This window comes from Anabrus simplex, chromosome 1 (genome assembly GCF_040414725.1).
Source record: "Anabrus simplex isolate iqAnaSimp1 chromosome 1, ASM4041472v1, whole genome shotgun sequence".
Classification (NCBI taxonomy): Eukaryota; Metazoa; Arthropoda; class Insecta; order Orthoptera; family Tettigoniidae; genus Anabrus; species Anabrus simplex.
Genome location: NC_090265.1, coordinates 1,458,909,019 through 1,458,927,040, shown reverse-complemented (window position 1 = coordinate 1,458,927,040; position 18,022 = coordinate 1,458,909,019). Strand labels below are relative to the sequence as shown.

At 36.7% G+C, this 18,022-nt stretch overlaps 1 protein-coding gene across 4 annotated transcripts in view; it reads left to right on the top strand.

The window, feature by feature from the left end:
* The window catches only part of LOC136858420 (importin-11), a 403,457-nt gene that overhangs the window by 148,732 nt on the left and 236,703 nt on the right, over positions 1-18,022 (top strand). For all 4 annotated transcript variants that reach the window (XM_067137950.2, XM_067137948.2, XM_067137949.2 and 1 more), the window contains exons 8-9: positions 6,213-6,368; positions 6,456-6,496. In XM_067137950.2, coding sequence (XP_066994051.1) covers positions 6,213-6,368; positions 6,456-6,496 — 197 coding nt within the window. The remainder of the gene's footprint in view (positions 1-6,212; positions 6,369-6,455; positions 6,497-18,022) is intronic.

Here is an 18,022-nt window from a genome sequence, read left to right as displayed (position 1 = left end):
ATCCCTACTCTGAGGCACTGATTGGAATGAATAGTGTGCATATTTAGCGGAATAATGACAGATGAGTGTTCATGGCAATCTGCGGCCTGGTCATTCCAGCTCTGGAACTTTGGACTATTAGATTGGCACCGCAATCTAACCGCAGCACTGTTCGTTAAAAGTGATAAAACGTGCGGCTTTCCATTTGATCAAGTATTTTATATGATAGCATTGCTTTCAATCGCTATATTCATAGTTACATTTTTATAATGACCTATGTTGATTTCAGTTAGGAAAACCACACAGTCAGTCTTTCTGAGAATCCCGTAGCGAAGCACGGGTACATCAGCTAGTTATCTATAAATGCAGCTCCTGTGATTTTCTGGCTTTCAAAACCATCTTCTATGTGTTGACTTAATTTTAACATTTGTGATGTGCAGCTTTTCCCTCTCCTGAAACCAGCTTGCTGTGGAATCAGAAGTGGCTCGATTTTATCAGTCAACCTATTGATGATAAGTCTTTCCAGAATCTTAAAAAGATGACACAATAAGGAGATTGGTCTGTAACTTCTAGGGTCATTTTTATCTTTGCCTGGTTTTAGAATGGCTATGACCCTAGTCTTCCTCCATATTTTAGGTATCATGGAAGACTGAATACAGTTGTTCATGAGTTCTACCAACCAACACTTCACAGTAGGACCAAAGTTCTTAATTTGTTCCATTCGGAGGTCATCAAGTCCTGCTGACTTCCCAATCTTACACATATCAGAGCTAATTCCAGTTCACTTAGTGTGAAATGCTTAGATAACTCATTGTTCTCGTCTGGTTGTCTGACTGTAGGATTCTTCCCTATTTTCATGGAAAGTTTTGGTTTTCCAACAAGCAAAAGTTGGTGTGCTATTTGATCTGCACTTACATTGGCATGTGTGCTAGCTTGAGTAGGATCATTGCTCAAGCATCTTAAAAGTCTCCAAGCTTCTTGACTACCCATATCAACTTCAGACATCAACTTCATCCACGTCTCCTATGCTTGAGAGATAGAGGAAAGAACACTTTGTGCTGCTTGAATAGTTTGCTCACTAAATGGGTCTTCTTCGTGAAGCCTGTAGTATTAAATAACACTAGAATGTTTATATTGTTCTCCCGCCTATTCAATACAATACAATGTTAAAAGTTAGGACTTCGTCCTTATCAAAATAGTAGTATAAAATTAATACATTAGATGGTACATGTTTCGCCTGTCAATCGTAGGCAGCATCAGCCTTATTTTACCTTACGAATAGATCAGGTACCTGATTGGGAATGACTTATAAATACTGTTAAAAACTATATCTTGTAAAATGGATTGGAGATCGTTAAAACAACTAATACAAAATAAAATGTGGTATACTATTACTTAACAATATTGTGTTAATATTTGACTCTAAAAGGATGACATTCATTTGAAGATTACAACACTGATATTAAAAGATATTATAATACAGATAAAAATCAGAAAGCGCATTCCATTTGATTGTCAAAGGGCGTGTTGTTAAAAACTTGAAGAAAGTTGAGCATTGGTAGTGGTTGTTGGTTCTTGAAGTTTCTATTTATATGCTTATAAATTTTGAAGAATATACATATGGCCTGGTTCTTTTCAAGATGATAATAGTAGTTTGATCTCCAATTCATTTTACAAGATATAGTTTTTAACAGTATTCATAAGTCATTCCCAATCAGGTACCTGATCTATTCATAAGGTAAAATATGGCTGATGATGTCTATGATTGATAGGCGAAACATGTACCATCTAATGTATTAATTTTATGCTAATATTTTGATAAGGACAAAGTCCTAACTTTTAAGATTGTATTGTATTGAATAGGTGGGAGAACAATATAAACATTCTAGTGTTATTTAATACAAATACTTTCAATATGGACCCAAAAGTGAATTTTATCACATGTAATATCAAAGCCAACCAGGCAAACGTTAAAATGAATAAGTATTTGAACCTTAGAATAAAGATCGGTAAAATCTCAAAAGATATAACATTTCTCAAGGACTGCCTGAAACTAGGACTGATACCTAAGTTCCTTAAACCACTACAAAGGAAAAATATTCCATACCAAAAGTCAAACGGCACTCAAAATAAAGTAAACAACATATGGCTGAGAAATGAAATTAAACAAATGTACAAGAAAAAATAATTCCTAAATTTGCATTTGACCATCTCACACCATTCATCTCCACTTGAATGGAGTTCTTTCCTTAGGTACACCAACTATAAACTGACTACTATATTAGATAGAAAACAAGACACTATACCACAAGTTAACTTGTTTACAAAAAGCCGAACCCAAAGCCCTCAATCAGAACAGGAACACTAGGCTTTCTACCCCTTCATTGATGAACATTCCCACTACAATTAACTTATCTGACACAGTTTCCTCAGATAGTGAAATGGATCTCCTCAATAAAGGCATAAAATATAACTGGCCTAATCCACAAAAGATCGAAGATGTAATCACCACCATCGCCGAGACCGAATCTAATATTAACGAACAGATTCCCTTAGAGAAACAAAATGATGTAAAATACGAAATAAAAAAGAAAATACCTACATTCATCAATGATATATTAGCTAACAATAATTCTAATTCTTCAAAACAAAACCTAAAACTAAAAACTAAAATTAACAACAATAATGTCATAGTAACTAAGGCTGATAAGGGCAATACAACAGTTTTAATGAATAAACAAGACTACATCAAAAAAATAGATTTTTCTCCGATAAAACCTACACAATAATCAATAAAGATCCCATAGTAAAAACACAACACAATCTAAAAACACTTCTTAAAAATTCAATATTCCTACTAAATGAACAAGACTATCAAAAAATGATCGCTATGACTCCGAAACTACCTACAGCAAAGTCATTACCTAAAATACACAAGAACGATACCCCCATCAGACCAATAATCAATAGCAGAAACAGTCCTACTTATAAAATTTCTCAATTCCTCCACAAATTCTTTAAAAAAAAAAAAAAAAAAATTAATTTCACAATGCATATCCCATCAAAAATTCTATCGAACTTTGCGAAACTTGAAACAAATTCAATTTACAACCAAATCACGTTTTATGTTCATTTGACATCACGAATATGTACTCAAATATACCCGTCAATGAAACTATCACCATAATAAAAAAACAACCTTTCCAATCATAGAACATTAAGTAAAATTGAAATAGATGAATTCATAAAGTTACTAAGTTTTGTTTTACACAATAATTACTTTAACTTTCAACAACAAAATATATAAACAAGAAGGCTTAGCTATGGGATACCCAATCTCCGGCATTTTAGCGGACATCTACATGGACAATCGAGAATACAACAAAATAGTAAAAAACATCAACGGACTCTATTTATGGCTCCGTTTTGTCGACGATACATTAGTAATTATCGATAAACAACTTAACAATAGTGATAACATCCTAACGTTCCTAAACAATGTAGACGATAATATAAAGTTCACAAAGGAAAACTAAAACAATAGTTCAATCAATTTTCTAGACATCAAAATCACGCGAGTTGTAGACAAATTTGATTTCCAAATTTACCGCAAGCCTTCATTTACTCCAATAACTATAAAAAACGAATCTTTGCACCTGAATTCCCATAAAAAAAAGCCATTTATTACAGTTTAGTATGCAGGGCATTAAAAATCCCTCTTTCACCGAATAATCTAAAAAATGAATTAGATTTCATAAAAGAAACAGCCAAATTCAACAGGTTCAATCCAGATATGATCAACAAAATCATTAATAAAGTTAAACTAAAATTAACCACAAACCTTTCTCCAGTTAAACCCAACAAACCAAAATTCGCGAAGTTCACATTTACCAACCCAAAAATCCATCAAATTACCAATCCTTTAAAAAAACACGACGTAAAAGACAAAAACTTAAATGACGTAATAGATAACAGAAGTCCTCTTTATGAACAGATTCCAATTCTATTAAAAAACCCATTCCTTCTGAATAGTAATTTTTATAAAATATTTAACCCCAAATCAGTAAACACTCCCACCAATCCAATACACACACACACCACCCTCCGCCCCTTCTCCCGCTGCCGACAACTCCTCCTCACGCGCAGCGAATAGGCCCTTAGCCACGCCTTCTCAAGCTCAATCAACCCCATCCACCAAGACTTCACAAATACAACACACGAAGTAAAAGCTCTGTGACTGCCAGATGCTCCAAAGCCATCAACATGAGTTAACATCTCAGTGGTCGAAGGAGTAAGTGTCAACACTTTTACAAGATATAGATTTTAACAGTATTCATAAGTCATTCCCAATCAGGTACCTGATCTATTCATAAGGTAAAATATGGCTGATGATGCCTACGATTGAGGCGAAACATGTACCATCTAATGTATTAATTTTATGCTAATATTTTGATAAGGACAAAGTCCTAACTTTTAAGATTGTATTGTATTAAATAGGTGGGAGAACAGTATAAACATTCTATTGTTATTTAATACAAATACTTTCAATACGGACCCAAAAATTAATTTTATCACATGTAATAAGCCTGTAGTAATCATGCAGCAGAGCAGTTGTTTCAAGAGTTATACCTTGAAGGTAGCGTGTCCTGCAGCCTCTGGGAATTGATGCCCGTGAACAGAATTTCATGATATCAATGAATTTATCATAACCTTCATGTATAGGAGAGACAGATTTTTATCCTCTAATCCAACATACTGGAAAACCTTTTCAAGTAAGCCTTTTTTAAGTTATATCTCCATCTGAACCGAACTTTGTGTGGTCTTATGGATGAAGAGAGGTGACATGTTAGCGGCCGGTGTTGTGCTCTTGGGATACTCGCGCATTATAACATACGCTCTCTTGAACTCACCAACTCCACCTCGGAGCCCAGCAGACACTCCGAGTCCACACTTGCCTTCGAGTTCAACCTGACTGGTTCAATGAGTGACAGCTTGATATATATATAAGTTGATCAACCGTCTAGAATTATTGATTTCTAGAAGGATTCTTACAACACTCTAATAGAACACACTCGAAACATCGATCGACCCGCTGGTCGAATGGAGTACTCGAACTTTCGTTACTGTTTTCCAATACACATGGAAATTTCTCCAACATCTCTCTACATGTATCTGGATAATAAACCTTACAGTAAGTTTCCAGAACCCTTTATATATACTAAATTATAGTAGAATAAATCTAATATACAAACATTAGAGTTTTCTACTGCTTTCGACTATATAGATGTTGAGGTTAAACCTATACACATTATGTATTCAAGGTTATACAAGTTTATAATACATATTTACAGGGAAGCAATGTATTAGTCATATAAACATTTAATGAAAGATACTTTAGCATTTAATAAAATATGACCAAAATATACCAACGCAATAATTGAACGTTTTACATCAGTTACGATGTCGTACCTATGACAATCCTCATCTTCCTTTTCTCCATACTTGATTCTTATTCCCCATTCGTCAATCTTCCCATTCACCTCACAAAACTGTTTTTATAATTCTCTCTCATTCTTTTCTCCAATCACATCATTAGCAAACATTATTGTATTCTTTCTTGCACCTTCATATTATCCATCAATGTTATAAACATTAAATATGACAGTTCTTAGTTTCAATAATACATTGCTTGTATCCCGCTCCTTCTTCCCATGCTGACCGTTCAGTGTGTTTAATCCTTTTGTTCATTCCTATATATATATATATATATATATATATATATATATTTCCTTTCCATTAAGAAATAATGTTATTGGTTTTTACATTCCACTAACTACTTTTGTGGTTTTTTGAGATGCCTTTCCATTAAGAAACCTTTCTTAAATAAAAAATACACTGTAAAATATTGTAATGTATATTTTTTTCTCTAAAAATTTTAATATTTATTCTTGAATTAATGTATGAATTAATTTGTTAAATTTTAACTAATTTTTCACAAGTTTTTCAAGTTTAATCAGTATACCTAATGGAATTTATTTCCGTGTTTTCATATTTTACCATAAACAAGAAAATGAAAATCTGGTGCTTTTCAAAAATAATCTTGCACTTACAAATTCACCATGGAATTGTTCAGTTGCCCAGAAATATATAAAATTAACTTATTCTCTAGAAAATGTATAAAGGACTGTTTATCTTCAAATGATTTCTTGCACATAATTATGATCTTTTTACAGAAACAAAGGAACCAGACACACTCAGGGCACATCAAATTAAGCTTAACTTTTTCGTGGGCTCCACCCTCTCAGAAATGTGCCACAAATTGTTAACACACTACTTCCTGTTAACCAGAGAGGATCTTGAGTTGTGGGATTCAGATCCAGAAAGTTTTGGTAAGTTTCTAAATAGTTAGGTTTTTTAATTATTTCCTCCGGATTTCTGTATTTAATTTTTATTTATAAATATTTGCTTATTTGCAGCAACGGATGAAGGGGGTGAGTCCTGGAAGTACAGTCTTCGGGTAAGTATAGGACGGAATGGGTGATAACATTTTAAAGTTCTCATATTAGCAGAACAATTTACATCTTGTATGCTCTGACCTCCTGTGCTAGTAGAGTTGAGATTTGTTGAAAATTCCATTCGTGGACATTGTAGAACTTTCTCATGGCTACACATTTCTCCATATAAATACCTAGTTGATATATACACTAGTGTCCAAAAGTAAAGCATACGTTACAGGAAAGCAGAGCAACAGGAAATAGACTGCAAATCGCACGACATATGCACCTACCAACCTTACGTGTTTGCTCTGTATAGGAAAGGAGTGTTCCCTGCTTTGACTAGTGGTGTAACCACAAGGTAAACGCAGCCATTGCCTGCACCCCATATTCCCTCAGTCTTGTTTGCCCTGTTATAGTGTGCGGAGTGTAGCCTCGTGGTGAACGTGACAACATAATGGCACACGACGCCATTTGGACCCCTTTTGCAGGTTAGAATACTCAGCCGCCTGGAAGCAGGCCAGCCACGGACCAAAGTCGCCATATCCTTGAATGTGCCACAAAGCATCATTTCCAGGCTTTGAAGATGATTTTGAGACACAGGAGATGTTAGTCGTAGGCCAGTACCAGGTCGACCAAGGGTAACCACCCCACAGCAGGACCGATATCTGGCCTTAACCGCCCGACAAAATCGGAGTGCACCTGCAAGACAATTGTCGGCGGAGCTTGCAGCCATCTCAGGGGTTGCTGTTTCCCAGGAAACTGTGTACCGGAGGCTCAGAACAGCAGGACTGTTTGCCCGATGTCCAGCGGCGTGCGTCCCGCTCACTCCAGCTCAGAGAGGGGCCTGTTTACTGCGGAGCCGACAACATCGAAACTGGACCCTGAATGAATGGAGGCATGTGCTCTTCACAGATGAATCCCGCTTCAGTTTGCAGAATGATTACCGTCGCACATTAATCTGGATAGAACCGGGTAGCCGATACAACCACAGGAACATCGTGGAATGGGACCACCACCTATGGTGTCATGGTGTGGAGCGGCATCATGTTGAATGGCCGTATGGACCTGCACATCTTCATGGGTGGTCCGAGGAACACTGTTAATGCTCGGGGATACAGAGATGTGGTACCGAGACCACATGTTCGACTCTTCAGAAGTGCGGTTGGTCCAGACTTCCTCTTAATGGACGATAACGCCCGGACGCACCGTGTTGCTGTGGTGGATGAATTTCTGGCTGGGGAAGACATTCATCACATGGACTGGCCAGCAAGGTCTGCAGATCTGAAGCCTATAGAACATGCCTGGGATGCATTGGGGAGGCAAATTGCATCCCGTCAGCCTCCACCAAGGACCCTCAAAGACCTTCGCATTGCCCTTTCGGAGGAATGGGATTGACTGCCACAAGAGCTCTTGTTGTTACTCATATGTTACCCTCTGATAGAGAGCATGCCGCGTCGCTGCGAAGCATGTGTGGCCGTTAGGGGTAACCATACACCTTATTAACAGCATATTTTGTTGTGGAAGTTATTGCCAAGTTTTGTTAGTTGTTGTCAAAGATGTACCTTAGTTATCAGAACCTTTCTGACACTATTTTTGTGGACAAGTTGTGTGATATATGGTGTGTGATTCAGGTTCTGTTTGTTCAGCAATCTGTCTGACATTCCTATCAGGTGGTATGGCCTCGTTTAGTGATTATGCTTAACTTTTGGACACTAGTGTATATACTCTAGTCATTTTGTTATCAATTCTAGCACCAGTTCATTACAAATAGATTATTATGGGCACTGCAACACCAGGTATCACCAGATTTAACCACACTAACTGCATAGAGAAGTAATAACAATTATAATAGTGTGTAAGATCATATATAGAGATAGGAACAAGAATTGCAATGTTTGTGGTTCTAGGTAATAGTAAATTGTCACTAGATGGCACTTGACAGTAGTTTTCATTATATTTTTGTGATTGCAGGTTATAAACTTCATTTTCCTCGTCCGTATTGAAGATCTACTTGTGATACAATTCCTTTAGTTTTGCCAATTTCCACCTTTTCAATACAATAAAAATATGTTACAAACTTACATATTTATTATGATGTTTACATGGTACATGTTTCGCTCCTTTTCGTGAGCATCATCAGCCAAACTATCATTAATCTAAGATTGTGTAAGGTCATAAAACAATTCTTTGGTTCAAAATTACTCTTATAAAACTAATTGACAATCTTATAATATTTTAAAAGTCACACTACAATAAAATTACGTCTTAAGTTACTTTTTGTCTAAAATCTTCTTCAGTCTAAACATTTTATCGCCGAAACTTATCCGGTGAACATCTTTTAAAATTGTTTAAAATGAGAATAAAATAAAAATAAAAATAAAAAACTTTGAAATCTGACTAGTTGTGTTGATTCCCGTTGCTTAAAACTTCATAACAGTATTGAATATCTTCTGCAGTTGATAATTGTCATTATGGATAATAGACTTGTTCTTGTTGCTGGAGTAACATTTATAAAATTTATTGGTATTAAATTTGATTATCAATGGGGTAAAATTGTTCGTGAACAAACTTGTTGATAAAACACTTTTTTATGTGATATTGGATTCAAAATGTTCTCGAACGTTCCATAATGACTCGTTGGTGTATTTTCCTTTCTGCTGCTTGATTGTTTGTGTTGCACAAGAAGTGCAAACAGGATAACAAATAGTTCTCAAGAAGCTAGGAGTAACACCAAACAATCAAGCAGCAGAAAGGAAAATACACAGAGTCATTATGGAATGTTCGAGAACATTTTGAATCCAATATTACATCAAAAAGTGTTTTATCAACAAGTTTGTTCACGAACAATTTTACCCCATTGATAATCAAATTTAATACCAATAAATTTTATAAATGATACTCCAGCAACGAGAACAAGTCTATTATCCATAATGACAATTATCAACTGCAGAAGATATTCAATACTGTTATGAAGTTTTAAGCAACGGGAATCAACACAACTAGTCAGATTTCAAAGTTTTTTATTTATTTTTATTTTTATTTTATTCTCATTTTAAACAATTTTAAAAGATGTTCACCGGATAAGTTTCGGCGATAAAATGTTTAGACTGAAGAAGATTTTAGACAAAAAGTGTTAACTTAAGGCATAATTTTATTGTCGTGTGACTTTTAAAATATTATAAGATTGTCATTTAGTTTTATAAGAGTAATTTTGAACCAAAGAATTGTTTTATGATCTTACGCAATCTTAGATTAATGATAGTTTGGCTGATGATGCTCACGAAAAGGAGCGAAACATGTACCATGTAAACATCATAATAAATATGTAAGTTTGTAACATATTTTTATTGTATTGAAAAGGTGGCAATTGGCAAAACTAAAGGAATTGTATCACAAATATTTTTGTGAGTCGAGGATGCAGTGCAGAGAAGTGAAAGAGTGTATCATCTATGATAGTAGTAAAAATATGGCTCAAAAAACAGCAGAAGACAAAGTAGTTGAACTAGATAATGCAGTAGGTTACTTAGATGACTCGATAGTGAAATAGATTAATTAGGAGTTAATACTGGTGTGTTTCTTCTTCATCCATTCCGTTTCCCAGGTTCTCTCAGGGTAGGGTAGTGTACCAAAGCCCTCCACCTTACTCAATCTTTCTACCCCTCCTCTTTTAGTACTTTATTGCTATCTACTCCTCTATTTGCAATACAGTCCACAACAGAGCTCCTCCATCACATTCTAGGCTGTCCACCTAGCCCTCTTTCCAGTCCCTATATCCAAGAATGTTCTCTTTGGTATTTTCTCTCCTGGCATTCTCATCACGTGGCCAAACCATTTTAGCTTTGTTATATCAATCTCTTCTTTAAATTTACACACTCCCACGCTTCTCGTTTCGTATTCTATCTCGTCTTGTCTTTCCCTGTATGCCCCTCAAGAACCTCATTTCAGCTGCTTGTATCTTACTTTGGTTCCACTTAGTCAACGTCCAAGCTGCTGAAGCATAGGTCAGTATAGGTTTATAATAGGACGAGTATAAAACCTTCTTGCACTTCATTGGCACATATTTGTTCCATACAATGTCTCTCACACACTGATAGAAACTTGCAGACTGCTGTATTCTTAAATCAGTTTCTCCGTCCAAATTTCCATCTTGTGACATCACGCTGCCCAAATATTAAAAAATTTTCACTACTTCAAGAGGTTCATTTCTTATTTTTATCACTCCCCTGAATTTTCTGTTACCTCTCATCATGATCCAAGTCTTACTTTTCACAGTACTAATCTTCATTCAAACATTTCTTATCTCCTCTTTCCATAAATCAACTTGTGTCTGTACTTCCTCTTCATTATCTCCCCACACTACAATGTCGTCAGCAAGGAGCATAGACTTTACTTGCTCGCCCATCATCTTCTCCTTGATATTATGTACAATTCTATCCATGATGATAATGAAGAGTAAGGGAGACAATACACTTCCCTGTCTTAAGCCTGTCTCAACTCTGAACCATTCAGTTTGACCTCCTTTGGGACTAACACAGCTTTTGCAATTTTAATACAATGCTATTGCCATCTGCATTTTTCATTCCCATTCTGTGCCTCTGTCAATGTTTTCCGTACCAAATTCCATGGGATACTGTCATATGCCTTTTCAATATCTAGAAACATTACTACAATGTCCGTTCCATATTCCCAATACCTTCCTATCATTTGACGCAATGTAAATATTGGGTCAAATGTGGACCTGCCTCTTCTGAAACCATACTGGTGTTCTGCCAATCTTCCCTCAACCAGGAGAGTTGGCCACGTGGTCAGGGGCGTGCGGCTGTGAGCTGCATCTGGGAGATAGTGGGTTCAAATCCCACTGTCAGCAGCCCTGAAGATGGTTTTCCATGGTTTCCCATTTTCACACCAGGCAAATGCTGGGGCTGTACCTTAATTAAGGCCACAGCTGCTTCCTTCCAACTCCTAGGCCTTTCCTATCCCATCGTCGCCATAAGACCTATCTGTGTCGGTGCGACGTAAAGCCACTAGCAAAATAAAATTTTCCCTCTACTCTGTCTCGTATTCCTTTATCCAAGATTCTTTCACGGATCTTAGCTGTATGAGGTATCAGTGTCACTCCTCTGTAATTTTCACATTGCTTCTTGTCTCCTTTCTTGAAAATTGGCATAACGGTCCCTTTCGTCCACTCTTTTGTAACATTCTTTTCTCTCCATTGTCCCCTTTTCCGGGGTCGTTCAGTCAGCGGAGCGAGAGTCCCAAAAGGTGGAACGTTCGCAGGGCCAACTTTTACTGTTTCGGGACAGCCCTTCTGAAAAATTTTTATTTGCAGGGCTATAAATGACTGGATAGGTGACACAGCATGAAAAAAAGATTGGAACAAAATAACAATAACATTTATTAAATAAACAACAGTCTGGACATGCAGATGTGAAAAGAAAAAAAAAAAAAAAAAAAGATTTACACAAATACAACTCAAATTGACTGCTTCTGATCAGTAACGTGAATATATGTACACAGCATGCTTTCATTTGGAAAATTCATTTAACATTTAATTGAGGAAATTCTTTAACATTTAAATTGGAAATTCTTTGGCAAGTTTCCCCTCCTTCACAGATTACGTTCGACTGTATTCTTTTTTTGACATTTTTAAACGATTATTTATTTACTAATTTACTGTGGATAGATAGAGTATCATGTAGCAAACCGCACAACCACGGAAACAAACTCCAGATGACAATAAACCACATGAAAAATCACCAAAAGAATTAACACTTGTTGAAACACATGGATTGGCTGTCACACAATTACACAATCTCCCCACAATTATTTATCAGCAGATTATATCATGGTATCAAGGTTATTATTATTATTATTATTATTATTATTATTATTATTATTATTATTATTATTATTATGTCTCCCTTCAGAATTAGTTTGAAGACCCTCGCATTATTTGCAGATAATACCAATAAATCACCATGACCTGTGATGAATGACCAAAATAGGATTAAGAAAAAAAATATAAGAAACAATCATCACAACCATCTGTTAGGGATACATCGAAGAATGCACTCATAACCTCAGGGAAAGGAAAAAACCAATTATAGAGTCATTACTTTACACAATATAAGTTGTTGAGAGAAAGTTTATTATTATTCCTTGAATAATTAACCATATCACCATAAATCACAATATCCTTACGACTAACATGTACCCTAGCAGTCATCGTGTTGTCTAATATCATAAAATTTTATTATCGCAATCGTCACTCACATTTAACTCTCAACAACTTTAAATTGTTCTGACTCAATAATAATAATAATAATAATAATAATAATAATAATAATAATAATATCATCGTCGTCGTCGTCGTCATTCATTCCCCTGTAATTCATTTTGAAGAATTACACATAACCTCATGGAATTCACTAACAGCTGGGGTTATCAATCACTGGATCATCACAGCAATATTCCAAGAAATGTACAAAATGAAATCAATGAATCAATGACTGCTCTACCACCACCACCACAACTTAAATACTACATCTCTAACTAATCTACTTTTCATTATATAAGAATCCAATCCAATTAGCAATCTACCGAAAAAGAAGAAAATGTGACAAGAGTACTTATTATTCCGATGTAAATCTGCGGCGTCTTGAATATAGGTGTAAATGTAGGTTCCTCCTCCGGATTATGGTGGGTTGTAGATGAACAAATTCATCGTGCTGTCTCACACATGTCGGCTTAACACATCAGGATTCCTGTGCAGACAAAGAGCGTAGAATCACTCCAGCGGTGTTTTAGAGTTCCCTAGGATCTCCTTTTTGGTCGGTCCATGATGATGGCTGGCCCTCGTTGATATTGCTGAAACTAAAATTTATTATTAAAATTTGATCCACACTTGTTGTAGACTAACAGTTTGCCTTACAGCACTTAACTGGCGCAATGATGTACACTGTGGTTCAACCCTACAGAAAGCTTTAATCTTGACCTCATTTATCAGTTTACAGCACTCCGTTGAGTTGTCGGAATCTTGAATAGTCCACTATATTACTGTTGAAAATGATGTTCCTTGGCCAGGTTTATTCTTGAAGATTCCATTTGAATGATAATCTTCCCTTGTAATTTTTAATAGAACATTTCATAAACTTCTGCAGCAAAACTTGACGTAACATCTTGTACTGACTTTCCATGGTTTGGAAACTTCCACCCAGGAAAATGTGTGGCAATGATATATCGTACTAGGCTGCTCCATTCTATCTGTCTCTCAGCCTTACTAAAACCACACTGTTCCTCAGCTTTTCTAAAACCACACTGTTCATCTTCTTATGCGATTACTGAGCGAGTTGCCATGCGGTTAGGGGTGTGCAGCTGTGAGCTTGCATTTGGGAGATAGTGGTTTCAAATCTCACTGTCGGCAGCCTTGAAGAAGGCTGTACCTTAATTAAGGCCATGGTCGCTTCCTTCCCACTCCTAGGCCTTTTCTCTCACATCGTTGACGTAAGACCTATCTGTGTTGGTGCAAAGTAAAGCCAATTGTAAAAAAAATGTAAAAAAATGAATGCAATTGTATGGATCAGTGCTTTTTCTGTGTCCTTGCTCAGACTGCCACCATGATATTGTTGTCCTAATTGCAGCCAGATATTGACCCGTAAAATAAATCCTTCTAGGTACACGAATAGTTCATCATCTAATGATGTAAAATGCAACCCCATCACATCATTTCTACAAATGGCACTTATTTTACTCTTTGTATTTACGACTTCCCACCATTTCCAAATGATTGTAATGAAAGCTGCAGTCTCATTCAACCCATTAGCAGCAAGTGCTTGCATATACTTTTGTGGAAAACGTTTACAACCAACATAACATTCTGCCTTTCCAAGTTAGTAGGATATATAGTTACGTTTAAAGGCCTTTTGCAGAATGTTGTTTGATTCTTCTCTATGTAGGGAGGGCAGGTCACTAACTTGGCTCGCAGAGGGGATTCCTCTTCATCATTACTGTTCTGTGCATCAAATTGTGCTGAAGTTGTCTTTCTGATTGAGCCAGTTATTTCTAATATTTTTGAACAGACATATGGTATTGTACATATCCTAGTAATCGGAGTGATTAATTTCTGGCAATGAAAGTAGGGCCCCGGCTTAGAATTGAAAACATATTCTACTTCATTCTTTTGTTGTCAAAAAAAAAAAAAAAATGAAATGGCGTATGGCCTTTAGTGCCGGGATGTGTCCGAGGACTTCGGCTCACCAGGTGCAAGTCTTTAGATCTGACGCCCGTAGGCGACCTGCATGTCGTGATGAGGATGACATGATGATGAAGACGACACATACAAACAGTCTCTGTGCCAGGGGAATTAACCAATTATGGTTAAAATTCCCGACCCTGCCAGAAATCTAACCCGCGACCCCTGTGACCAAAGGCCAGGCATGCTAACCATTTAGCCATGGAGCCGGACGTTGTCCAAAATTATACAGAGGACTTTGAAACCACATTCCTGTAGCAAAGCAATGGACTGTTTTCTCATACCCACAAGTTCCTGCCCAGTGAGATGTTTCACTGGATTCAAACAAATGACATGTTCTAAAGACGAAAAATTTCCAGTTGTCATGAACACTTGCAAATCCAGTTATGTTTCCCAACCTGTATGAAATTTTTTCTTTAACATATATTTCATCAAGTTGCTAAATTACCCACTTATCACACTTTTCAGCGGCTTTTGTCAAGAAATGAACGTTTTTGTTAAAATTACACAGAACTGCATTAAGTCAATCTTTGTAAATGTTTAGAATGAGGGAGGGATAGGCATTTTTTGCCTTGCGTGATAGTATCATAAACAGGGAACGGATTTATACGTACCAAGTAGTAATGAAATATGTACATAATATTTTTATTGAAATATGGAAATATATATGCACTTAAAATAACAAAACACAATTTATATTTACTGTAATATTAAAGTTCATTGAAACTAAATAAAGTACACCTATATGAAATATAATGTTGCACTTCTCATTTTAATATGAACTTCAAAGAACACACAACCTTATATTCTTTGTTACCAGAAGAATTGATTTCAAAATGTTCTGTCAAGTGCTGAAAAGTGAATCATCATGTATTATCTGAGGACAGATTTAAAACTGAGTGAAACTGCATTCAACATCAGAAGAGGTAATGAGGGCATTATTATTTATTATTTAGCGTATGGCTTATAGAGACATAATCATATTTACAGCTGAGAAACAAAGTAATTTCTGCTTCACAATTGAATATTTAATTCTTCAATCCAGTGTGCAGCATCTGGAGTTAGCAGCAGGAGGTCATCTTCATCACCGTGATAGGCTCGAATCTTACATTCCCTGACGATATGATGAACAGTCTGGAGTGGAGCTCCGCAGTCACAGTCTGGATTAGGTAGTTTTTTCCCACTTATGGAGAGCGGCTCTGGACCGACCATGTCCTGTTCTGATTCTGTTCAGGGCAGTCCAGGTCTTGCGTGGTAGGTGGGATCCACTTGGAAGTCTGGGACCTGAGAAGAAGGTATGAAGGCGCACATCCGTTGCTGCTTCCCATCTACTTTTCCCTCATTAAGAGATTAAAAATCCTTAGCATCCATGTTAGAGGCATCACGCAGAGTTGGATGGCGTGATTTTAGTCTGTTAAGATTCAGAAGTGGCAGGTCACTATTCACGGGTAGACTAGGATTTTGTGAGATCTTGTGGAATTCCTTCATAAGGGCGTTAGATCGGCATAGATCAGGTGGCATTATACCAGTTAGCAGTGAAAGCCAGTGAACTGGAGTAGATGTGATTGCGCCAGATATGATGCTCATTGTGGTATTAAGCTGAGTGTCAACAAGCCTTGTATGGTGACTGTTCATCCAAACAGGTGCACAATACTCAGCACTTGAATACATCAAACCCACGGCTGAAGATCGCAAAGTGGTTGCTGAAGATCCCCAGGTAGTTCCACACAGAATATGAAGGATGTTATTTCGAGACTTCAACTTTTGTGCTTAGTTCAGGAGGTGTTCTTTGAAGGATAGTGTACAGTCCAAGATGACACCAAGGTATTTTGGGTTCCAGTCATGACGAAGAATTCTCCCTCTGAAACTAACATTCAGTTTCACGTTCGCCAAACGATTATTTAAGTGAAAGCAAGACACTTCTGTTTTACTCACACTGGGTTGAAGTCTCCAGATTTTGAAGTAATCTTCCAGTAAAGACAGGTCTTTGGTCAGTATCTCTTCAGTCGTCTCCATTACCTGATCTTGTACAGCTAGAGCCAAGTCGTCGGCATAGCAGAATTTTCTGGATGAAGTGTCAGGAAGGTCAGAGAGATATAAGTTGAACAATAATGGTGAGAGAACTGATCCTTGGGGCAATCCGTTGTTTAGCTTCCTCTCCTTGCTTATCTAGCATCCAGTGATTACTTGGAATTTCCGATCACTTAACATGTTGTTAATCAGTTGAGCCATCTTTCTGCATGGTATGATACGAAGAAATTTGCAGATAAGGCCTTCCCTCCATACAGTGTCAAAGGTAGCGTTGCTCATGTCTGTAGGTTTAACCTCTAATTGCCCTACATGTGCCTCCTGGGTGGTGCTAACTAAGCAACAGTGAAAACAGGCAGCCAGACTATCCACAGGATTTCCTGGCAATGACATATTTTCGACGAAATAATAGAAACAGTTCTTCTAAGAACTCATTAACGAGAAACATTGGTCCATCTATCAGACTCCTACAACTGAATGAGGGCATGTTTGAACTTCACAGTGTTTACTGGGTTTAAGTCCATCATTAACTACACAGCATTGCAGCAACCTTCCCCTTTTCTTCATATCCAGTATTCTTTGAAAGTACAGTGTCCATCTTCATTTTTGATACAGTTGCAACTTTACTATGATCCTGTAGTTCCATAGTATTATTTACAATTTTAAAACTTTCAGAAACCGACAGGTGAGAGTTTTGGAGCCTTGTGAGTGCTTTTGTGATGCATGAAAAATTATGCTGTATGCAACTTAAGTCATTCCTCACACTTGTGTTGCAATTGTTTTTGCAGCTTCATTTGATGCTGAATCTTCGAGTACATATCATGCAGAACATTCTTAATAGTGTATATATATTCAGCATAATATTCATCTGCTTGCAGCCACGTACCTTGCGTAGTTAGAATTGGCTTAGGTGGCAGTGGAATTTCTGGGTACATTTCCTTCAAAAGATGAACTCTTCTGTAGGCTTTGAGAAAACCTTTTATTAGTTTAGGAAATCAACAAATCTACTTTGGGGTAATTGCCTCCTAGCACTTCTGCCACACAATGAAAGGCATGTGCTACACAACTTAAATGAATCATCTTAGGATATACAATAGATAATGCTTCTCAATCTTTTATACCGGGTGGTACAGCTGCTCCTATTCACGCAGTTTTATGCAACCTGCAGATTATAGTCGAACCTAAAAATATTGACCTTGACTACTCACTACAATGTCTGCTCTTACAACGCTTTCCATAATTCGTTTATTCATGTCAAGCAAATCAG